Here is a 25,747-nt window from a genome sequence, read left to right as displayed (position 1 = left end):
TTGTTACGTGCTCCCTTGTTTGCTCTTCTTTGCACTGTAAGTTGTACATATGCCTGCAGTTGTGGGGTGTGTTCATTAGGAGTCACTACAAGGTAATGGTAGCCTTATTTCTGAATTTATTTGGTTGCATTAGTTTAAATTAGACCCATAGGTGTAATTATTCCACCCCAATGCATGGGGAAGCATAGTCAGTGGAAGTTGTGCATCTAAACCCCTGTGCATTGAAAATGTGTCTTTAATGTTATGATGTTATTTGACATCTACCATTTAGTGCAAGGAGTATACTTATTTAACAGGACTTTTAATAAGTTCCCTGTACACCAAAGATATATTTTTTAAAAATTATACTTAAGAAAACTTTGTAGTATTCCCCAGAAGAGTTCATCTATAGCAGTAAAATCTTTCTAAAATAAAACTTATTCTTTTAACCGGTATTCATTTAAGTGGGTTTCTCTGTACTTGGTTTCCATGGAAATAGCGAATAGCTAACGTTATTTATAAGGTGGAAGTAAAATAGGGTGCCTAATGGGACCCCATGCTGCTCTGATGAAGAGACTTAGGAAAAAAATCCATGCTCGTGGAATTTTTTTTTTTTTTTAAACAAGGTTAATGGAAGCCCTGATTTCAGTCTTCTGTAACAGAACATATTTTTGGTTTTAAAGGCTAGCATTAATATCAAGCAAACAACTTCTTTTTGAGGTCTGTATTGCTTTCACTTTCAAGTTTTAGGACCACTTACTTATCAGCATGATTGAGGCTTTATGTTTCAGACTCCTGTTTCTTTGTGGTTTTTGTTTCAAAAGTTAAAATTCCCAGTGTATTGTAGCTGTTTCCGCTTCTCATTGACATTTCAAAGTACTGATTAAAAAGATAAATGTTCATTAAGGATAGCAGTGGTGAGAGAGGATCAATATGTTGGACTATGAAGATTTTTTAAAAAATGTAAATTGTATGGAACCATTTTTAGTTTTTAGGCCTAAAGTCAGGGTTCTTTTTTATTTGTGTTGTGGAGCTAAACCTGTATAGTCAGAGAGAAGAGATTCTAATTTTCTTTCAGGCTAGAAACAGGGAAAATCTTAATTTCTCTTTCCTTTTTAAAAAATGGATTGTTGCCAAAACCTTTTAACTGAAATAAATGTTAATTCTTTTAGTGCTTGAAATGTGGATTTGGAATAAACCTTGGCTTTTTTCTCACTTCTTCGGTAAGGCCTACTCTGAGTTTTGTAGGCCTGCAGCAAAGCCTTGCATTTTTTAAGCCCCTTCAAGTGAAAGAGTATCATTCCCTTTGTGTTTGTGTTTGTGTTTAGGGTGTGTGTGTGTGTGTGTGTGTGTGTGTGTGTGTCTAATTTTTCTATAGCCTGAAAGGCACCTGCTCATTTTCCAGCCTAGTGAGTACAGCAGTGCTATATTGAGAAGTGAGGCAGGATGGAACACAATAAGGTGCTATAATTTTTATTTAGTTAGTTTTGCTCGTCCTCGGTAGCTTGTGATCATTGTCCATTTATCTGGAAGTACTCTGATTATTCTTGGCTATCAATGCAGCAGGAGTTTTCTTCTGTGTTTAAAGCAAGGACTGTAGTATACTGAGGGCTCCTTCAGGGCAGGACTTGAGTTTTGTTTTGTGTGTATGTGTTTCTCTGGATAAGCTTCTGGCTATAGATGGGTTTACTGTGTTTTAATTTTTAAAAATTTGGTTGTTTTAATCTTGTTGAATTTATTTTTGTGTGAGATATTTTTCTCTAGCAATTCACTAGTTTCTTCTATGTACGTTGATGCTGTTTTATAAAATTTTCTTAATGTGTTAATTGTTCTTTTAGTTTAGCTTTTTCTTGTTTATTTTTAAAATCTGGTATCTAGCACTGACCTTTCTTAGTGACTTTTATTTGAATTATCTTTGTGCTTTAGAGACATAGGAATTTGGGTCTATTATCCCATTTCTGAGTGAACAACTCCCAGTAGTTACAGTTAGTGCAATAGAAAGGGTTCTCACAGATGCAGTGCTGGGCATTGATCCTCCTCCTTGGTGCTTATGGTTTATACCCAGAACTCCCATTAGTGTTAATAGGAGGCACTTCCTTAAATCCCTGTACACCAAAGTAAGCTCGAACTCTTTTATAATGCCTTATAGATACCTGAGTTGTTTTTTTGTTGTTAATGACAAGAGGTTTAGTCCTGAGGTTAACTGATTATTAAGATAGAGTTTGAGTTGTCTTGGGATATGGAGTGATTTAGTAAGTCTGATCTATAATTAAGAAGTTTTCGTTATGATGATTAGGCTCAGTAAACAGCTTTGTGAGAGCTGTGGAGGCTTGTGAATACGAATTTTTATACTTTATAGAGTGAGGAAGCAAGATTTCTTCTTTCCATTTATTTCTGCTATTTCTTCTCAACCATAAAAAATGGGTCTAACAGTTTTTGTATATAAGAGGACTTAGAAAAATTGTTCTGTTTTTTTATTTTACTTAAAAGCCTTCCTGTAATTGCCCTCTGGCCTCAAAGTCTTTTATTAGCTAGTATGGCTCACGTTTTTCAAGCATATAGAAGTTAATATGCACTGTTTTAGAACTTAGGCACTATAACCATTGGTCAAGTAATAAATAATCAGTGTTTACTACACCTATCTGTGATTTGTGGATTTTTATTGCTATCATTTATTTATGTACAGTTTAATGGAAAGATTCCTAGATTGAGAGCAATTAATCTGGCTTTTAGGCTGAGCTTTGCCTATCATTATCTTTGTAGATATTAGCTAGTCATCTGGACTTCTTGGACCTCTGTTCCTCCGTGAAATGAAGTTACGGATCTGGCCCTCTGAGGTGTCCATTCTAGTTTGAGGCTGTTTGAGGGCCTACTTTCCTAGGTACTAAAGGAAATAGAGTACAGTAAGGCAGGCAGTGGTTTCTAATCCTGGCTCCCTATTAGAATCTTTTGGGGAAACTTAAATACAGATCTATGGGTTCTAAATAAGACATAATATATTCAATATCTTTAAGGGTAGGGCCTGTGGATCTGTATTTTTTGAAGTTTTATGTGTTATCCTGATCTAGTATTGAGAACTACTTGTACAAGGTATTCTATTCTTTTGTGTATGTGTATGTGTGTTCTAGTTAGGGAGATGTCATATGGGTTAGATTAAAATGTGAGGCAGTATGTGGTTAAATTTAAAAATGAATGAGAAAGATGATAAACACTTCAGGAGTTTAAACAAAGGAAGAATTGGGAAGTAGGATGGTTTGAGCAGATCTCTGTTAATCAGCGAGTCTTTATCTGGACCCTAGTGTGTGGGTACGATTTGGATAGTTAGAGAGAGGGTAAGAAGGTATTATTCTTGATATAAGGAAGAGCATAAGTAAAAGTTGGGGAGCAGAATAATTCTGACTATAGTTTTAGTCTTTATTTTAGTTTTCTTTTGCTCCTGAAACTGCTGTAGATTTCCTCAGTAATTTAAGGGAGTGAGCGAGCCATGAAGGTATTTGGAGAAAAAGAGCGTTCCAGAGCCCCAAGAAGGGAACTTGCCTGGAGGGTCTGAAGTAAGGAAAAGCGGCCAGTGTTGCTGGAATGGATTGAGCAATAGGGAGATGGGACGGCTTAGAATGGCAGAGGCCCAAATCACTTAGTGCCTGTGGGCCATTGAAAGGAACTTCATCTTTTCTCGGTGTATGATGGGAAGCCATTGGAGGGTTTTGAGCAGAGGAGTAACAAGATCTGTCTTGGATTTTGAAAAGCTTACTCTGACTCGCGAGAGAATATACCTTAGTGGGGCTAGGGTAGAATTGGGAAGGCCAGTTAGGAGGCTGTTGTAATTATCTAGGTGAAAGGTGAAGGTGACTTGGACCAGGGAGGTGGTAGGAGAGTTGAGACAAGTGATCATGGTGGATGTATTTTGAAGGTAGAGGCACATAGTTGGCTGTTGGAGTAGATGTGGAGTGTGGAAAACGAAGAGTCTTAAGATGACTTTTAGGATTTTTTCTTCTGAGGGGGTGGAGTTACCATTTATTGAGATGGGAATGACTCTGAGGAGGAAGTTAGGGGAGAGGTAGTCAGGAGTTTAGTTTTGGATGTGTTGAGCTTGAGATACCTATTTGACCAGTGTTGAGTGGGCAGTTGGGTATATGAGTTCGGAATTCAGGGGAAGGATGTGTGCTGGAGGTAAACATTGGGAATTGCCAGTGCGTAGATCCTTCTATAGCCATGAGACTGTGTGAGATCACCTAAGGGGAAGAGTTCCAAGAACTGAGTCCTGGGACAGTTCCACATTTTGAGGTATTGGAGGCAAGGAGGAACGAGCCAAAGAAACCAAGGAGAGTAGCCAGATTGATGAGGAAGAAAATCAAGAGAGGATGATCTCCTGGAAGTCAAGAGAAAAAAAATTCCAGGAGGAAGACATGATCAATGGGCCAAAAGATACTGGCCAAGGAAGTGAAGACTGTTTTCTGTTGGATTTAACAACTGTTAAATCATTGGTGATCTTCACAAGAATGGAGGGAGGCAAAGGCCCTAATGGGTTGTGTTCTATAGAGAATGGGAGGAGAGGAATTAGAGCGAGGGAGTATGGTTAACTCTTTCAGGGAGTTTTGCTATAAATGTGAGCCCAGACAGGGACGATAACTAGAGAAGGATATGGAGTCAAGAGAGGGTTTTTTTTTTTTAATTATTATTTTCTAAGATAGAAGGAACAAAATGATCCAGTAATGATGAGGGGAAGATCGATGCTCCATGAGAGTAAAGGGAGAAGAACTAGAGGAATGTCCAGGAGAGGGTAAGAGAGGTGGGGACAAGAGGGATGGTTTTTAAGATGTTGGGGCCCCAAGGACTAAACTGATCAAGTGGGATTCTGCCTTTTCTTCTAACCACTTATCTGCATTTACATTTATTTCAAACTTACTTGCTTTCTGTTGGAAGTTAGGAAGGGCAGATAAAAAACAGTAAAGCCAGTGGTATATAAAACTCAGTTTGGGGGCCTCTATCAGTTTGGTATAGTAGGGGAAGAGAAGAGATTGAATCTTCTGGGTAAGGTGACATTTTAAAGTATCTTTGAATGACAATTATCTGTGCTATTCTAGTCCCTTATCAAAATTTATGATTGAGCACAGGCTATAAACTTAATTATTTGAAATTTGTAGTAGGGTGAATTAAATTTTAGCCTAATTTAAAACATGAGCTAGTATTAAACTTTTTCTCTGCAAGTTTTGTTTGTTTGATACAGATTCTTCATATGCAAGGGTTTCAGATATTTTACAAAAGGTATTTAAATAATTATTAATCACTTTAGATTTATTTATAATATTTAAAATATTATAACCATATCAGAAATCGGATGATTTGTTTCTTTACCAGCTCTAATTAGAGCAGTTACCTTTGAAGTTCTGGAGAGGTAAACAATCTTCAGTTTTTGTATGACATTATATTAGCAAGATAATATAACACCTCTAAAAGCACAAATACTTTCATTTACTCTAACTTAGGTGTTTTGGATATATTTTTCAAGAACAAATCTATCTTTTAAAAATTTAAGCAAATATGATTAAAATTTTGAAGTACCTTAGTTAGAAGCGTGAAATGTATGTGAAAAACAAACTAAGTGGCTTTTAACCAGCTTAACATGAAGAAATCAAACTTGAATTTCAAACTTAAATATGTTTTACATATGGATAGTGTAAAAAGCACAAATGTGTGTATAGATGTTGCTTTTTGCTGCTCAGTCTTTTTAAATTATAGAAATAAAATATTTGCTTTTCTTTTTTTTTGTCAATTTCCAAATGGTAGTCAATTAATATGCAATGTTAAGAAGAAAGACTTTGGGATTTCTCATGTGCACAGTGTTTAAGAATTATTAGTCTAAAAATAATTTCTTCTTTTTGGGTATGTGAACCTCATTGTGAAACCAGTGAAAGCCATGGACCTTCTTCCAAGAAAACTGTACCTCTGCTGATATGTATAGAATTTAGCATATAGTATGAAGGAGTTGACAGACCCCTCTGAAGCCCATTCATGGGGATCCCTTAGGTTTAAAGGATTTCATGGTTTTTTCTTTTCTTTTTTTTGGGGGGAGGATGGAGACTCACTCTGTCGCCAGGCAGGAGTGTAGTGTGTGTAGTGGTGCGATCTCAGTTCGTTACAATCTCTGCCTCCCAGGTTCAAGGGATTCTCCTGCCTCAGCCTCCCAAGTAGCTGGGATTACAGGTGCACGCCACCATACCCAGCTCATTTTTTTTTTTTTTTGTAGTTTTAGTAGTGACTTCTACTAAATAATTATTATTCACCATGTTGGCCAGGATGGTCTCGATCTCCTGACCTTATGATCTGCCCGCTTTGGCCTCCCAAAGTGCTGGGATTACAGGCATGAGCCCCTGTGCCCGGCCAGGATTTCATGTTTTAAGACTTGCCCTAGATGGCTTACTTATGTGATTTTCCTTTAAAACTTTATGTGCAGACTTTTCCAAAAATATTTTGCTAGTGTTTATTGTAGTTTGTTTTTTAGAAGAGTAACTGCTGCAGCGGGTTAAGAAAAAGTAAGGTCTAGTGGAAAATGAGCTCAGCCAAGGAATCTCGAGCCCGTAAGCTCTTCTCCAGCTTCACTATCAGCTAGCTGAGTGACCTTTGGGGAAATCACTTAACTTCTCCAGCTTTGATTTTCTATGCGATTTCTGCAGTCCCTACAAGTAGTCTTATGAGCAGTTTGATGACATCATGATTTCAGGATATCATGGCAAAATTCTTTATCAGTTTAGGATTGGCCCTGCTACTCATTTTTGGGGAAAATGCCTTGGAGATAAGGTATATGTACATTGTGCTGTCTTTTGTTGGATATGCCTTTTCAGCAGCATTTATTAATACTTTCTCAAATGCTCTATAAGTTAAAATCCCAGTCCCATCCTCATCACTTTGAATTTCAACATGTTTTATATATTCTGGGTATAAGCCTGTGTTGATTATATATACTATAATTATCACCTCCAGTTCTGTGGTTTACCTTTTCACTTTCTTAATGGTGTTTTTTTGATGAACAGAAGTTCTTAATTTTAATTTTGTCCAATTTATCAGTCTTTTCCTTTTTATTATATTTTAAAGTGGTAATATTTTACTTCCTAATCAACAACGTGGATGAAAACAGTTCCAGAAAGTCATTCATTTAACAAATAATGCTGCTGGAAATCGATGCATAAGAAATTATCGCCAGCCTGAAGGAGCTAACATGAAAGCCCTAATAGGGAAGATAAGCCCTCAACAGACAGCTTAAGTGTCTATTTAGTCAATTCATTGATTTAACAAACATTTATTGAGCATTTACTATGTGCCTGCTACTGTTTCAGGCAACCTTTTGAGTGGCACAGAATCCTATAGATATCAGTAGTGTTAAGAATCCACTTTTTAATAGCTGCATTGTTCTACAGATTGTTGCATGATTTCTCTTTTGGTTGGGAGTCATCCTAACCTTTGTGATTAAAATTGTTATTTGCATGGGCCTGAGAAATTTGAAAAGGACAGCTGCTAAAGAAAAGGCAGAATAGAATAGCACATTACTTTCTTTTGGAAATGAATGCTAACTGTATGAACCGGGGCCCTTTCAAATAATTTTATTGTATGTTTGGTATAACTGTACATGGTTAAACAAAGATTTACAATCTGAGAAACATGAAGCTCTTTTGAAATATTCCCTGAGGAAATGAGACACTGTTGGGGTAATATCAGTCAACAAACACCATATTTAAGGCAAAAGGAAGACATGTAGTTTTAGAGCATAGCATAGTGGAGTTTAAATAATTAAATATTAAAATATTAAGGGAAAAGTTTTAATTTTTGTTTTCCTAATATTGGATTGGGATCCTAAAACGTAAATTTTCTTTCTGGCTTTATCACTGATTAGATATGTGGCGTGGAAACAAATAGCTTTTGCGTATGTGGTTTACAATCTAAAGTGGTAAGACGTGGCCAGGCACGGTGGCTCACACCTGTAATCCCAGCACTTTGGGAGGTTGAGGTGGGGAGGATTGCTCGAGCCCAGGGGTTTGATACCAGCTTGGGCAACATAGTGAGGCCTGACTCTACAAAAAAATAAAGTAACAGCCAGGCATGGTGGCACACTTGTAGTCCCAGCTATTCAGGAGGCTGAGGTGGGAGGATTGCTTGAGGCTGGGAGGTTGAGGCTGCAGTGAGCTGTGACTGTGCCACTGCACTCGAGCCTGGACAACAGAGTAAGACTCTGTCTCAAAAAAGAAAAAGGCGAGACACATCTAAGAATGTGAAGAAAAGTTTAGTTAAAATTCTGACTATATATTATAATAAAATGCTGTGATTTTAAAGCCTTACATAAGGCAAGTACATTTCAAGATTAATTGAAGAAAATGCCTTTTATGAGGACCAAACTAAGAACTAGTGATGTTAGCTTAATTTGTTAATGTAAAACAACTGATAGTAGAGGTCGCTTGTTGGGGATGAAGGAGTATTTGTATGTTATTTAAGTGAGGTGCATTTCATTTCTATATGTCTCTTACGAAAGGAAAATTATCAACTACTTACTTTTCCTTGTCTTGAAAAAGTATGGAAAAGTAGCGATTTAACTGCCCTTGAGTTCTTTCTTTGCTTTGTAAAAGTTACCTATTGCTTCTCTTTTTTTCTTTTGGGTTTTAAAACTTTGGAAACTTGTATGTGTTTTGTTTTTTTCTTCTTAAAATCAGAAATCTTTGAGTCTTCAACTTTTAATGACATGTTATAAATATGTGTGTGTTGTCTAATTCCATTTTCCCGTTCTTCTGTTATAGGGGGCTAGATTGCTGAAGGAGAGCCAGTTTCCCCAAAATTGGTAAGTACTTTCACTAGGTAGACATAGTATGCCTGATCCTGATGCTAGCTGGATAAGAATTCAAATATTGTGATTTTTTTTTTTTTTGGCACAAAAGCTTGCTCTCAGAAATGGGGCTTTGCTGTTTGCACTAAGTGGAAATGAACTGTCTAATTTCATGTAGCTGTATTTCAAATGCATTTGTGTTTCTGCTAATACAACTAAGCCTGCATGTTCCACCATTTGATAACCTGTTAAAATGTAAAAGTCCAGTTTTTCCAAAAATGTCCTTAATGCAATGGTTCGGGTTGAGAATTCAAAAGTCAAGAAATTCAAAAGTTCAGATTCCTAGCCAGGCCCAATGGTGTGTGCCTATAGCCCCAGTTACTCAGGAAGCTGAGGCAGGAGGATGGCTTGAGCCAGTTCAAGTTCAGCTTGGGCAACAAAACAAGACCCTCATCTCTTAAAAAAAAAGAAGATTAAGATTCCTGTAGTGTTTTATGTTACTCAATATGCTGTTATATTTGATGGCCTTAGTATATGTGCAAAATGGCTTAGGTTAATTTAACTGTGGAAACTTGACTTTGAAATTTGGGACTAGTGTTTATTTACATTCTTAAACTTAATATTGGATTAGTTAGCCTCATATCTGATAGTAAATTTTTAGCGTGTGTTGTTTTATATAATTCTTCAAAAGGAAAAAGAAAAAGAGAGAGAGAAATGTAATCATGTGGGGCATATAGGCGAACACTTTTTCCTAATATCTACTTTGATAGATTTTTTTAATGGCTGTTCATCACTCTTAAACATTTCTTTGAATGCACAGGGCAATCTAGTGACTAACCATCAAACAAATATTAACTTTATTAGGAGAGTATGTATTATGAAAAAAATTAAACTCAAATAAGATAGCTGGAATAGGGTAGTCACCTAATGCAAGACTACTACTTTTTAAAAAAACTTTAAATCCTCTCTCTCAAATAGTAATTAACTTGGTGGGTAGAGTAGATATAGCAGATATTTGGCCAAGGTTTCCTTTTGATAGTTTATGGTGCTTGTGGTGTCTCTCTTCCTTTTGGGGACTGGGATTTGAACATGTTTCATGGAGTCACTTGAACTAGTTAATGCTTGCATTTACTACCTTTTTATTCTACTAGCCTTTCTCTCATTAAACCTTTTAAAATAAATAATCAAGATCCTATAGCTCTTTACTTTGACATGGGATAGAATTTTAGAGAAGGAACCTTAACCCATTTATACCGGAGATTGCAGATTTTTTTGTGAAAATCAGACCTTGGTGATGACCTTGAGCAGTAGGATATAAATAACTCCCACAAGCTTAGTGTTCCAATAATGGAACACTAGGTATAAATGAGTTAAGGACCTTCTCCAATATTTTACCTTGTGTGGCAGTTTCTTCTAGATCCCTGACAGGTTGTTATTCAGGTACATATTGAATACCACATTTTTTAAAAATGTAGCTCATCTTCTATAATGTATTCTGAGGAATTCTACTCCCACAGAAAATAAGTATTATTGAGGTGGGGTGGGGGTGGGAAAAGGGTTCTGTGGTCAAATAATTTGGGAAATGCTGCATTAAACAAAGTTAAACAGGTTTCTTTACTGCAGGACTTCTCAGAACCTTTAATATGCTAATGTGCATTGTGAATCTCCAAGAGGGGGATATGATATGCAGCATTCTTGAATACTTCTAATGACAGGGAGCCCACTACCTCATAAGGTAACCCATTCCTTTTTTGTACAACTCTTATCCTTAGTTCTTCCTTTTCCTTATATTGATCTGAAGTCTATCTCCCATAACTTCCACTTCTATTAAGTATTTATTGGTTATGCTGAGACTACCACACCCACTTGCGTTATCCTTTGTGTGGTATGTATTTGTAAGATTCTGGCCAGGCTTGTCTGGACAGTTTTTAAAAAATAGTCATTAAATATTAATAACCTTCTGGTAAATGTGACAACTAGTTCTAAAACCTTGGCCTCATTGTCACTATGCTCTCACACCCTACTCCCCAGCCTCCTCCATTTTCAGTATCTGTGTATTTTAAAATTTACTTACTTTTCCTTTTGTTGGATGTGGTTGGGATAATTTAGTAGACATACTTAATTTTCGTCAAGAAAGTTAGGAAATAGAAGAATGTGTGTATGCAGACAGCCTGGACCCCAGGAAACAGAGGTAGAAACTGTATATTGGGCTGAGCACTGATGATGGTAGGGAGGGGTCCAGGACACTACATAGACTTGTGAAGGAGGGTGCTCTGGGGAACCCCAGCCTGGCCCAAGGCACCATAATAGCCTGCACATTGCAGTGGAGGTATGACCTGTGTAGAGATTCCTTTTTTAAAAAGTGAGGACCTGCCCCCAACCCCCTCCAAAACAAATAGAGATGAGAAAGATACTTTATACTCACATACATTCAGGTATTTAGATATCATAAATGTAATGATACGTATGCATATATATTTTTTGATTTAATTTAATAGGAAACATTATTAAATATAATTTAATAGTATGGAAATATCCAACAAGCTAAGGAGGTATTTGTCAACAGCTGTCATACTGGGATTTGAACATAGTAACCTTACCAGATTCGGAGGGTTCGCCTCTAAAATCAGGGTTGCCAAGCGCTTTGTGCAGTAGTATTTTCTGTTCACTTGTGTAGTGTCATAAAAGAAACACCGTGACGAAAATAAATCAAGAGGTGTTGAAAATTTGCTAAATGATAAGAAAATAGACAATATATTGTGTTTTTTAATGTTGTCATTTGTATTGATTCATGTTAGTAAATGTTAATGTTTTCATAAATAGTATTAGAATAATTTTATTTATTTATTTATTTTTTGAGACGGAGTCTCACTCTGTCGCCCAGGCTGGAGTACAGTGGCGCGATCTCCGCTCACTGCAAGCTCCACTGCCTCCCGGGTTCACGCCATTCTCCTGCCTCAGCCTCCCGAGAAGCTGTGACTACAGGCGTCCACCACCACGCCCGGCTAATTTTTTTTGTATTTTTAGTAGAGACAGGGTTTCATCATGTTCGCCAGGATGGTCTCGATCTCCTGACCTTGTGATCCGCCCGCCTTGGCCTCCCAAAGTGTTGGGATTACAGGCGTGAGCCACCACACCCGGCCGAGAATTTTTTTATTTTTAGCATTCATGGTAATTTTAGCACTACTGCTAATAAAGATATTATTTTATCTCCCTATGTGTTAGATACATAGTAAGAAGTAAGTATTTTGTACAAATTGAAACCTGATAGTCAGATATTAAGCATGGGACAAGAAGTAAAGATACATAGATCTGTCAAGACCTTCTACTTTTTCCTATGTAAGAAAATGAATTAAACTTAAACATTGTGTCTGAGAATATAGATAAAAAGCAGAGGAGTTTCACATCAAATAAATGCATAGTATAGAGAACATGGAGTTGTCCTTTTTAGGGACAGTTTGGGGGCACACTGGCATGGACTTATTGTTAAAGAAATGTTGGTTGATGAGTCAAGTTTTGATTGGAAAAATGTTTCTGTCAAGTCAGTAACATCCAAATCGGAGTTATAGCTTTCCTACGAGTTATTAGAATCATAATAAAATACCTGCAGGTCACATACCTTCAAACAGAAGTATACCCAGAGAAATAGTTAGAAGAACCTCCACAGAGAATTTGAGAACATAAAAGGCTACAGTCTTCTAGATATATACTATGTAGAGAAGTTTTATTAAAAGTTCTGTATAGAGAAAAGAATTAAGTGTTTTAAAACCATCATAAAACTTTACAGTTTGCAAAAGGCTTTTCATATAATTTTGCCTTATTTAAACCACAGCAGTCTTATGAAGTAGGTGATATTGTTTCCATTTTCCTGATTTACAAGCAAACAAACAAACCCCGAGGATGAGAGTAGTCACACAGTGAGTAAGCAGAATTAGCGTTTTTTGGTTTTTGGGGTGGTGAATGTGCTTTCCATATATCATGGCTGACCTTTTTAGTGGGATTTGATTATTGTTTTTGTTTGGTTTGTGTGTTTGATTTTATGTTTTTGTTGTTGTTGTTGTTGTTATTGGAAGGTTAGAGGCCATTAGGTATCAGAATGGTTTGACGTGTACAGTTTGGAAGATTGCATATGCTAGTATTTTGGGCTAGGCAAGTGGCCTTGCTGATAGTGACTTGTAGAACTGTTGGATGGTTAGAGTCATTCATTATGCTGGAATACAGTGTGTTACTGTCTTGTGAGTCTGATGGTATTCACCTTGCAGCAACTGATTTATTATTTATAACTTGTTAGAATTGGTCAAAATATGTTAAATCATCTTTTACAAATGTAGCAAATAATTCTTTTGATGCTATAAACTGCCTCCCAGTGGTGTTCAGATGATGACTGCATGAGATGTCCAAGACCTCAAAATATTTTTTCAGCTGGGTGTAGTGGCTCACACCTGTAATCCCATACTTTGGGAGGCTGAAGGTGGATGGATCACTTTAGCCCAGGAACTCAAGACCAGCCCGGGCAACATGGCGAAACCCTGTCACTACAAAAAAATACAAAAATCAGCCAGGTGTGGTGGGGCACACCTGTAGTCACAGCTACTCAAGAGGCTGAGAGGCAGGAGGATCACTTGAGCCCAGCAGGTTGAGGCTGCAGTGAGCTGTGATCGCACCACTACACTTCAGCCTGGGTGACACAGTGAGACCCTGTCTCAGGAAAAAAATTTCTTCAAAAGATTCAGCATGTATTCGTAACCAGCCTGGGCAACATATGAGACTTCTTCTCTACAAGAAAAAATAAAATTAAAAAAAGAAGATTCAACCTGTACCTGCCTTTCTTTTTGTAAACTATAGATACATGTCTATAATTTCTTTCTGCACAGACCAATCTCTTAAAATTACTATCCAGAAAGAGACCTTTCTGAAGAAAAGAAAAAGAATTTCAAATGAATCTTCTAATCCTTCATATGTTTTTCTACAACTAGTCCTAACTTTTTTAGCCCTTCAGTTTTATTTTGAAATAAAACGAGTAATTGGCATTCAGAGTCCTTGCTGAATAAAACGTCATGCCTTTGTGTATCTCTAAGAAGCAGACAACAATCTGATGGAGAAAGTAAAAGCCATCAACTCCTCATTAACTTGAGTTGCAGGCTTATTATTGTGCGAGGCACTCTTTGACATTTACAGTCTTCAGGTTAAACCCTGGTTTTAACTTTTTCTTTTCCTGAGCATTTTGTTTGATAGTATAACATTTTCTGATGCTTTATCTACAAATCCTTGGTTAATGTTTTCTTGTTTAAAAAAATGTGCATATTTTTTGTGGAAAATTTTGAAAATATCAATACCCCAAAAAGAAGAAAGTAAATAATTGTCAGTGCTACTACCTAGAGATAACCATCAGCAAATTATAAAGTGGCACGTTATAAATTCTAGACAGCTCAGAGTATTATTATTTTATAGGTCTTCAGTTTAATAGACAAAGCATATAATCTTAATTATATTTCTGTGTCTTAATTGATGATGGAAGTTCTTCATGTTTCTTGGTCATTCTTATTTCTTCTGTAAATTGTTTTTTCATAGATTTTTGTTATCAATTTGTGAGGGCCCTAAATATATAAACTATATTAGCCCTTTGTCATGTATAATGTGAGTTCTTCATGTTTTAACCTGCCGTTCATTTCCAGAGTTTATGTAAATTGAGTTGAACTATGGTTTTATGTTACTACCAGTAGAATGAAGTATGAATATTTGAAAAATACCCCTTCAACTTCAAAGTGATTCTTGACAGAAATTATAAGGAATCATTTTGGACACATTTTCTGGTAGAGCCTTGTAAAAATTAAAACCAAGTGTTGTTTTCAAGAAGAACTGTAATATATAAGTCAAGAATTTGAGTAGGAAGATTATTTTGGTATTTAAAGTGGCTGTGTAGTTTTAACTTTAGTATTGCAGTTAGAGTAAGCTTACATGATAACAAAAATCTTGGTCTTAGTGACTTAATGATTCTGATACTTACTGACTGATTGGTTATCATTCCAAATATTTTAAAAGATAGTAGCTAAAACTACCCAGATTTGTTCACCACAGTATGTCTCCCTTTCTAAATTATTAATATCTCCCCTAAATATACTGCCTTTTAAAATGTTTTGGTTAACATTATCATTCTACAGTAAACTTTTCCTGTCGTTTGCAAATGTGAATTTAAAGGAATTTTGCATTTTTGGAATTTATTCTTTCTTAGGTTTGAGTATTTTGATGTTGTATAATCTAGTATATAAGCCCTAAGAGAGAGATTTCTGCTGATGTTTTATGCCTAATGAGAATAAGCAAATATAATGAAAACTCATATTCACAGGAATATATTCCCTAGTTAATGATTCCATTATAACTCTGTTAAAAGAGTTTTCAAAGGGCTCTTAGAAAACTTAGGTTGAATATAGACTTTACCCATAGGTAAATAATATTTAGAAGTATGAAGATCATGAATCTTATTGTATTGGTTTAAGGAGTAGTGGTTCCTCTAACTTTCTGATTGTTCTCTTCCCCAGTTTATATGAATGCTAAAAAGCAGCTCTAGCTACAAGTTTTATAGGTGCAAAGAAGAAAAGAAATTTGAAGTAAAATTTAAATTTATTCAGGCAAAAACAGACTTTTGCTTTGGCAGAGTACTAAAATAATGTCTAAGGCCACATTCAAGAATGGAAAAAAAATAATAAAGGATAAATTAGCCATTGAAATAATTTATATTAGAGTAGTGATGATTGGAGGAGGATAGGAAGGTTAAGCTGGGTGTCACATGAACAAATTTAGACTTTTGACATTATCTCCACTTGCCATATGTATAGTCAAAGAGATGACTGGCAAGCTTGAAAGATGATTTTCATTGTAAAGCTGGATGTGTGTTCCATTACTAGACCACCTCATGTTACACACGATAGATAGATTTTAAAATATCCACATCATAACTTTGTGATAGCACAGTTATATTGCATTGTATTTGTCTGTGTTGAGTATTAATTTGTTAAATGTAAATGTTTAAGTTATACCAGAATTTCCCCATTTTGAGTTTCTCTTTTTTTTATGTAGAGTGAGAACCCATCCAAATGAAACTACCCCGGCATTCTTTAACCTCTGAGAAACCCCGAACTCTCCAGTCCACTCTGTGTGAAGTTTAAAAATGTATGATAGTGTTGTTATATGTCTCTTTCTGAGAACAGTGTGTCCTGAATGGTTATAGTCTCATTGAAGGCAGAAGTGGTCTTATTCAGCTCTGTATCCTCAGTATGTAGTGATTAATACAGTGCTGAGCATGTAGTGGGTGCTTAGATGTTTCCATGACCAGATTAAACCCTTTTTTTGTTTTTGATTTCTTAGTTATTTGAAGTGTTCTTTAGAGGAATACTTGAAGAATTGTTTTGGGGGAAAAAAGTCTCGTTGGGAAATTTCTTGCCCTGCGTTAGAGAATCAGATATTTTTTTACTAAAATAATTTATTTGACATAAATATTATATTTGTTCCAAATGTAATGATCCAAAACATTTTACGATCTTTACAGCTGCAGTGAGAAGAGGAGTTTGTTACTTTAAACAGAGGCTGAAGAAACTATAGAATTAGCAGAGAAAGTGGAGAAGGTAGAGGATGGAGTTGCAGACTCTACAGGAGGCTCTTAAAGTGGAAATTCAGGTTCACCAGGTATGTTGTATTATTGGCTTCTCCCACATTGTTGTTAAGATTAGTAAACAAGCCTATCTCTGGTGTTTAGTACGGTTTTTAATAATCTTTAAGACAATTTTGTCCAAGAGTCATGTCGTTTGCCTTTTATCACTACTCAGCAAAGTCATAGATACTACTTTTAAGAACTTAAAGAAAGTATTCCTGACTTCCTTTCTAGAGAAAAGCACTGAAAAGATTTTTTTCATACACCAAAGGTGTTAACAAAAAAGAAAGAAATCTTTTTTCTGCTTTTTGGTTCATCTGAAGGACTTTATTCATGTGATTTAACTTGCATGTTTTAAATAACAACATGTCTAACTCAACTACCATATGTACTAAAGTTTTTACAGATCATATGACTCAGCTTTATGCGTTGATTCCAATCTTCCTTAAAGAAAATGTGATTATCTTCACAGATGTTTAAATTTCAGATTTTACAATTCTTACATTTTACCTCAGATACCCAGACTAAACAAACATTTAAAGTAACTATAAAAATGTATATGTAAATAAAATATATTTTAAATACATTTGTAAAACAATATATTTTATGTATATAATAGTAAAATATTAAAATACTAAATATAATTTATATATGAATATATAAAAGTAAAAATATACATAACTATAATCAAGACAAAAAGCTATCTTTAAATAATTACATTTAAAATTTGTTATGTAAACAGAGTACCATTGTTTTATATCTTTCTAGACTTTAGCTGGACATCAGGCCGAAGACACACATACACATGCATGTATCTAATCCTTGGTACTCAAAAGTGATAAAGGATGATGCATTGACTGCTTTTGAATTTGTAACAATTGGGGATATGGGAGCGCAGAGAAGGATAAGTAAAACTACTTTTTAAAGGTGTTTGTTCTTAGGTATAGTTTCCTTTGTTTATCTGAGTAGTCTAAGGTAACATTAACTTTTGAAATCACTGGGAGAATATCTTGGGCCTTTGATAACTACTGGATTTGCACATTGCTCAGAATTAGTGTGGGTGAGAACTTAAAGGAAGCTTCAAAAGCACCTGTTCAGAAATCCCTGCTGCTGCTCCGGATCTCGTTAAACTCTTGTTCCGCTGTGGAGTTGGCCCTGTGCACGTGGGCTTCTTTAAGTAGGCAATAAGCTGTGTACTTTTTTTTTTTTTTTTTAACTTTGCTTCTGGTACTGACTGAGGAGAGCAGAAATTTGTTACAAAAACAAGCTTGTCTTTTTCTGAGTGAAACTGGTTTAACATAGAGGTGTGTTGAATACCCAGTTTGGCTGAATGGCAAGTGATAAAAATTAAATTCACATTTGGTGCAAAGCTAACATCATCATAGAATGAATTTTGGGAGTACAGTAGTCAATCTGAAATTTATATGGATCAAGGATAATTTTATGATGTTGTGTGTGATTTTTGGAGTTTTTCCTCCTCTAAAGAAGTATTGAGATGGCAAAGTTAACATTCTGCTTTAGTTCCTCCTCACAAGATATGAGCAAGTCTCCCAAATAATCCTTTCTTGAAAGGCTCATGACCTAAATTAATTGAAGTTAATTACTAAATATTTTGTTTCATATTCTGAATTCAAGCATACCAATTTTATAAACATCACAATTATGAAAATACTTAATATTTATTATTCTGTTTTAAATCTAATTAAAATTTTAAATTTACATTTGTTGACTCAAAAGGGATATAGTTCTTAAAGTTATTCTAAACACTCTCTTACTATTCATATTAACTGTCAACTTTGAGCATAAAATTAATAGCTTTTATATTCATCCTTTATTTATACAACATTTTGTTTGTGTGATAATAAACATTTATTTATATGCCAATAATATTTTAACAGAGAAAGCATATATTTCACTCCAGTTATATCTGTAATACTTTACTATTTTTGGAAAAATAATTTATATGGTGTCACCTACACAATCATTGATCATGACAAGTTGAGGCATGCTAGAAATGATATCAAGGTAGGGGCGTTGGTTACTAGGCTGAGACCAAAGCCAGAACATACATTTGACTAAATATTGGGACAAAAGCCACCCTTGGTTGCATTTCCAGCTAGGGAATGAGATTAGAGCTGAAATTGAGCTTACTGGATAGAAAATGTGTTCTGAAACTACCTGGTATTGCTGTAGTTAAAGTATATTTTTGTTCTTTGTGTTTTTGTTACGAATGGGAGATAGTTATGAAAGTAGCAATGTACACATAGTTGATGTTCAATAAATATTTAAGTAATAATGTCCTGTGATGGACATCTCATCTTTTGGGGGAAATTGTCTTTTCTCCTCCTCCTTTCTTTGACCTTATTTAGATTTGATGGAAATCACATTTAAATTTTCAGGGTATTTACTCTATATGAAACGGAGAATAGTATAAAACAGAGGTTAGCAAATTTTTTTGAAAGGGGACACATAGTAAAATATTTCTGGCTTTGCGGGTAATTTATGGTCTGTCACAACTACTATGCTCTGCAGTTGCACGTACAAAACAGCCACGGACAATATATAAATGAATGAATATGACTTTTTTCCATAAAACTTTATTTGCAAAAACAATGGCGGGCCAGATTTGGCCTATGGGTTTTTCTGCTTACCTTTGGCATAAAGTATATCCTCAAGAAATATTGCCACATTCTTGTGGAAAGTAACTTAACTTTGTTAACTTGATGTCAGCTTAAAGTTACTAGGGATTCGGATGGTCCAGTAAGTTGCCCAGCTTGTCCGGTCCTACCCCCGATTGTCTAAAATGCAGTTTAACTGCTTATAGATAGAAAAGTTGGCTTATTTATTTCCTTTAGAGGTGAAGACTTCATGTGGTTATCAGTGAATTTTTAAATTCCAGTGTCTGGAAGAAAACCTTTTTCAGCTCAACCCTCTGGTAACCAAATCAAAAAGGAAAATCAAGAGCTTTTTTCATTGAAGAGTGTGGCTAGCATTAATGTAAAAATGTATATGTATAAAACCTTGTGTTTCAATTCCCTTAAACTCTTGGAATATGTATTGTTTCTGTTTTGTAGATTAAGACTAGGATATAGAAGAGCTACTACCATTAAATATGAAGTAGAATATAGTGACACATACCTTATGTATGTGGAGGTCACATGGTTGGCAACCTCAGTTATCTAAAACGTGTCTTAGCACCAGGGAGAAAGACTTGACCAATTAGAATAAATGTCTGAAGTGATACACTAAAGATTATACATTTTACTAAAGGAGGATTTCTTAGATTATTACAACCTATTCCCTCGTCTTAAAATTAGTCCAGTGAGTGTACCACACAGCAGGTCTGAAACAGCAAATTTGAGCTGGGTTTCAGGGTTGTTAGAATAGTAGCAAGAGCTGGGCATGGTGGCTTATGCCTGTAATCTCAGCTACTCAGGAGGCTGAGGTGGGAGGATCGCTTGAGGTCAGGATTTCGAGATCAGCTTGGATAACATAGTGAGACCTCATCTCTTAAAAATATTTGAAAAATAAAAATTAACCAAGCCTGATAGTTCAAACCTATAATCCAAGCTACTTGTGAGACTGAGGCAGAAGGATCGCATGAAGTCAGGATTTCGAGACCAGCCTGCATTACACAGCGAGACCTCATCTCTTAAAAATATTTTAAAAAACCAAAAAACAAAAACCAGACCTGGATATGTTGATGCACATCTGTAGTCCCAACTACTTAGGAAGATAAGGTGGGAAGATTGCTGGAGCCCAGGAGTTGGAGGCTGCATTGAGCTGTGATTGTGCCACTGCACTGCAGCCTCGGTGACAGAACGAGATCCCATCTTTAAAAAAAAAAAAAAGAATAGTAGCAAAATGTTCTGGCTGACTACTTGACGTTAAGGAGTGGACTGGAAAACTACAGTGTGGATTTAAGAACTTTAAAACATTGTAGTTTGGGACCTTTTTTGTAAGGACCCTATTGTTTATAGTTTAGTATATTAATATAATCATTCCTCTAAGTATCAATAAAAGCTTGATGTAAAAAATTTTTTTTCTTCTTTTTAAGAAGTTAGGGTGGGTGTGGTGGCTCACACCTTAATCTCAGCACTTTGGGAGGCTGAGGAGGGAGGATTCCTTGAGACTAGGAGTTTAAGACCAGCCTGGGCAACATAACAAGACCCTGTCTCTACAAAAAATTTAAAAATTAGCCAGGTGTGCTGGTGTGCACCTGGGGTCCTAGCTACTCGGGAAGCTGAGGTGGAAGGATCACTTAAGCCCAGGAGGTTAAGGCTGCAGCGAGCCATGATCACACCACTGTATTCCAGCCTAGGTGACAGAGGAAGACCCTGTCTCAAAAAAAAAAAAAAAGGTAGTAGTTAGATAAATATATAGTATATTTTTAGAAAGGTTTTATTTTACAACTAAACAATTTAAAAGTGCCTTGTCACCAAAAGAGAGTGACAAATTTTTCCATTACATGAAAAATTGACTTGGGTAATAGCTTATTCCCAGTTACTTTAGGACTTCTGATGCTCCTTTATCCTTCAAATTCTTCTGTCTATGGTTATTGTTACCTTTGGGCAGCAATGATTTTAGAAGTTGGGTTAGGTCAAAAGACATTCATTTTTCTTTCTTTCTTTGTTATTTGTTTGGGCTTCTGTTTTCCCTAGCAAAGATCTTTTCCATTCAGTATTGGGTAGCATTCTCTTTCCCAGAGGAATCGAGTTAGATAGAATTTTGTATTGTTCCTACACTTCCTTGTTCTCAAATACTGAGTATCACTGCCCCACTGAACTTGTCCTCCCCTGCACCTAACTCCTTCTTGAGAGAAGACTGTGGCAAAGTCACATGGGACACTACACTCCTTCAGTGGTAAGAACCAAATCAATAGACCTGCCAAATCTGTACTTTGCTCTGTATGTAACAGGCCGGTTTTGTGTGGGGCCAGCTTCTTTCCAGGCCTTGTTTGGGACTCCAGACATTGACAGCATTTGAAAGGGATGTTTGGCTTTTGGAGCATCCAGCTTGTTTAAATTCCTTTCGGAAGCCATTGTCACCCATCTCTGTCCAGATTTAAAAATCAGGCACTTTTTCATTTCAAATATAAAGTGGTGGTTTGATTTTTTTTATTGAAGGAAGTGTCTCCTGAGCCTATTACATGCATCACAGAAGGTTTTAGTCTGTTCTGATTGTGGTGTTGCTCATTGTTTTGTGTTAACTTAAAATCCTAGATTTTTTGGTCCAAACCTGATTAGCCATAGGGAGTTAATATGTAAGACTAATGGCTCTTTTTCTCTCTTTATTACCAGAAACTGGTTGCTCAGATGAAGCAGGATCCACAGGTAAACTACTATTTTTATTCATGTAATTGTTAAATTTAAAAATAATTTAAAATAAAATCACCATAAAATACTTAAATATAGATGGTACTTAACTTTTAAGAATTACTTCATTTCTAATAGCAATTATTTTTAATACATTTATCTCCAGGTTTTAAGAGTTTAGAAAAATTCATTCTATTTTAATATAGCTATTATTTCATTTTTGTTACTATTATTTTGGTTTTATATTAATTGGTTTGAGTATTTTGGAGAAAAATATTGAGTTAATACTCATCATATAGCTTAAATTCATTTCCATAAACCCACTTATTCAAAATCAGAGTGTTTGAGGCTTTCTGTCGTAATATTGGTGATCATGTAACAGAATTGTCTTAACCTGAAGAATCTGAGGTGGGCAGGGCAGTAACTTGTTGGACAGCATTGTGGGTGATCTCATTGGGGAAGCCTTATGTCAAATACACTAATAAAAAAGTCCACATGGAGTAAACCAAATTCAATAGACGGGGAGGATGTGTTCCCTAACCCTGACAGAAGACCAAGCAGGGTAAATTGAAATAATTGTATGTGAGACAAATCAAGTAAAAGCAGTCTCTCATTAGGGTGGTGTTCAGTCTGCTAGTAGGCTGTCCTGCTACATTAAGCATTTGAAAACTTTAATTTTGGAATTTTTTGCCTACTTTAGTAAAAGGCGATCATGCTCAGTGTATCTCATCTAAAATAGTATTCTTTTTTTGATTCCTAGAATTTTAGAACTGAGAAAATGCCCTGGTAGTCAGTGTGTTAATTTGAATGATGTAGTGTTAAGGCAGTTGCAGTACTGACAGCTTTTCAGATCTAGGCTAAAATAACAAATGTACTTTGCTAAATAAGGGAGAGGGCAAGTGGAGAAAAACCTCTTATCTTTGTTGATAATGCTGTAAAGCATGTAGTGTATGCATACTTATAACCTCCATTTTCCTACTTTTGTGTGATTAGTGGAGCTTTGGGTTTTCTGTTAATGGATACTTTCTATAAAGAATAAGAATATTTTAGTGGACAGGTACTCTTAGAGTATAAGATGCTCAAATATAAAACTTTCTGTAATTTAAAACAGTTGCAGAGGAGCTGCTCCTGTTTCGGTGAGAGGAGCCTATATTTAGGATCTGTGCATTAGGTGATGGTATTATGGCTACAGTGTAATGCATGACAGATTTGATTGGCTGAATGCTTCAGGTTGCTTCATCATTTGTAATACAGTATGCATAGTCTTCCTGCTACTATTCTGTTAACAAATGAACTATCTTTCTCACAGATATTTTTTCTTTCCAATCAGAATGCTGACTTAAAGAAACAGCTTCATGAACTCCAAGCCAAAATCACAGCTTTGAGTGAGAAGCAGGTAGGGGAAAAGGGGAGGGGGGCATATTTTTAACATTGTGTTCTAAAGATATGTCTGCTCGAGGCTTCTAAGAGAACTGCTATTTTTCCTCATGTGTGAAAATAAGTGTGGGCAGCCAGACTTGGTTTTAATTTTGTTTGAGCTCTGTTTATCTATTTTTATTTTTGGTTGAAATCAGTCTCTAGAGTATCCCATGGGTATATGTTACTGGCAAATACCTAAAAGCAATGTGGCAGGCTGCCGTTAACTGTGTTAATTAAACTCTATAGTTTACCCATAGGGGATGGGGTAAAGGCAGTTGGTGAGAATAGGTGATAGAGAATCTTGTAGGTGCTGCATGTACCTTGTTACCTGTCTTAAAGCCTTGAGCTGACATTTAACTTACTGTGGAGAGAATTTTCTTGTAAGTAGATTGCTCTAAATGTAGGTCTCCCATTCTAAGTATGGTCATGCCTTTATGTTAATCTCTATTAGATATTGACCTACTATTACGTGAAAAAACTTATTAGACGTATTCTATATAGGGCAGGGCAGGAGAAGAACATCTTGGTTTTTTCCAAGGACACCAGGGAAATAGTCTTTGGAATTTTTTGTATGATGACCTCCACTTTACCAGTTCAGGCAGTGCCTGCCACCAGGTGGAGTGTGGCAATTGATAGAGTTATAAGTAAATGTTTATGGTAATCCCATGAAGCATTTGTTTTCTTGTTTCTTCCCCACCGCTCTCCCTCTGGTTAGAAAGAGTGGTTTTCTGTCTTGGAGGAGGTGAATGTGTTAATCAAAAGAATAAGGTGATTTGCAGTTGATATTTCATGCCAGTGACATTTTATTGAAGATTTTTGACTAAATAGTTCTAAATAACTGATTTTTATGTGTTATTTGGTGTTATTTAGTGAAATAATAACAATGAGAATAATTTATTCCTGGAGATTTTTTATTGTGTTTCTATTGTGGTTTCATTTAACTGAGGGGAGAAATAAACTTTGAGAACTATGTGGAAGAGATATGAATCATTAATGTTTCAGAATAGAATCATCTTCCAAGCTGAGTGAACAACTGCTTTATATTCTTCCCTCCTATTCTTATGCGTCCCCATCTTGTCTTCTCCACAGACAGGAGGTATTTTAGATTAGGGAATTGCCAAACTAAAATTGGGAGGAGGTGGGATGGTGGAGAACAATTTGTAAGAAAAAATATAAACAGAGTTGGTTAGTATGTATTTGGCTCTGAATGTGATTCAGTTCTCTAAAGTCAACATGATGTGTGTTAGTGAAAGTGTTCTAGCTTTAGAATTCTGTTAGTGCTGAGCCTCCTTATAGTTTCAGGGTTAGTTTGACAAGACGCCAATGAATGAGTCACATTTGCTGAAAAATTCACGTGTTCCAGCAGGGAAAGAAGGTGAGAACTGATTAGTGGAGTAGGGGTTGGGGGATGCTATTGCAAAGTTAAGGTAACTTAAGACTACATTTGGGGAAAGTGGGACAATTTTTAGAAATTTACATCTACTCGAAATTTTTGTTTGTGAGAACTGACATAGATTTGGTTTATTCTGTAACTTTTTATTCTTTAATCTTTTTTCTGTTAGGGACCTTACTGAATAGAAAATTGCAACTGTCTATGTTAAGATATTTCATCAAGTGGCAAGCTCTAATTGTTCTCTGAACTAAGTTTGCATTTCAGAAACTGGAATTTTAAAAAATGTCTAACATCAGGAAAACTTTAGGTATACAAAGTAAATAAAACTAGAGTTAGAAACTGAAATCCAGTCCTGCAATTTTTATATTTCCTTAACTGTTAAAACAACCTTCTTGATGGAACAGAAAAATACCATTTTTAGGTAGGCTAATACTTGAAGGAAGCACAGCTGTAAAGTTCAAAAGCTCATCCCTCCTCAGACTTACTTTCAACATGTGATATTACTGTTTAGTTTAGAATAGTTTTATTGGCCAGGCATGGTGGCTCATGCCTGTAATCCCAGCACTTTGGGAGGCCAAGGCGGGCGGATTTCCTGAGGTCAGAGGTTCGAGACCAGCCTGGCCAATGTGGTAAAACCCCGTCTCTACTAAAAATACAAAAATTAACCGGGGGTAGTGGTGCACACCAGTAGTCCCAGCTACTTGGGAGGCTGAGACAGGAGAATTGCTTGAACCCGGGAAGCAGAGGTTGCAGTGAGCCAAGACCGTGCCACTGCACTCCAGCCTGGGTGACAGAGCGAGACGCTGTCTCAAAAAAATAAAAGTTTTATTTTAGAACAGTTTCCTAATGCTATGTGCCCTTTTTCTCCCCCCCCTCAAAAGAGCCACTTATCCTCTGGCAGAACCTAACCAATTTTCCTTCCACTTTAATAACTAAAATCTGAATTACCTTATCCATATGACTAATATTTTAACATTAATTTTTTTGTTAGAAAAATTTTAAATACAAAAAAGTTTGGAGAATAATGGCATATTTCGCACTTAACTCTGTCGTATTTGCTTCCATTCTTTTTCTTTGTGCATTTTTCTGTAATCATTTTTTCAATATTTATTAGAAAACTTTAATTATACAAATAATGGACTCATATATTCTCTTCTTTTGTTTTATTAAAAGTTGCATCTGAC

The 25,747-nt window shown here is 35.8% G+C and overlaps 1 protein-coding gene across 4 annotated transcripts in view; it reads left to right on the top strand.

Moving 5' to 3' along the window:
• The window catches only part of PHF21A (PHD finger protein 21A), a 201,795-nt gene that overhangs the window by 22,340 nt on the left and 153,708 nt on the right, over nucleotides 1-25,747 (top strand). For 2 of the 4 annotated variants that reach the window (XM_012001375.1, XM_012001372.1), the window contains 5 exons: nucleotides 8,763-8,803; nucleotides 10,412-10,523; nucleotides 16,335-16,471; nucleotides 21,737-21,769; nucleotides 23,082-23,147. In XM_012001375.1, the coding sequence (XP_011856765.1) occupies nucleotides 16,418-16,471; nucleotides 21,737-21,769; nucleotides 23,082-23,147 (153 nt within the window). In that variant the 5' untranslated portion in view covers nucleotides 8,763-8,803; nucleotides 10,412-10,523; nucleotides 16,335-16,417. The remainder of the gene's footprint in view (nucleotides 1-8,762; nucleotides 8,804-10,411; nucleotides 10,524-16,334; nucleotides 16,472-21,736; nucleotides 21,770-23,081; nucleotides 23,148-25,747) is intronic. The other 2 variants (XM_012001373.1, XM_012001374.1) reach the window with 1 other exon arrangement.

Source organism: Mandrillus leucophaeus, unplaced genomic scaffold (genome assembly GCF_000951045.1).
Source record: "Mandrillus leucophaeus isolate KB7577 unplaced genomic scaffold, Mleu.le_1.0 Scaffold66, whole genome shotgun sequence".
Lineage (NCBI taxonomy): Eukaryota > Metazoa > Chordata > Mammalia > Primates > Cercopithecidae > Mandrillus > Mandrillus leucophaeus.
Note: the sequence above shows the minus strand (reverse complement) of the source record. Positions and strands in the feature narration are given on the sequence as shown.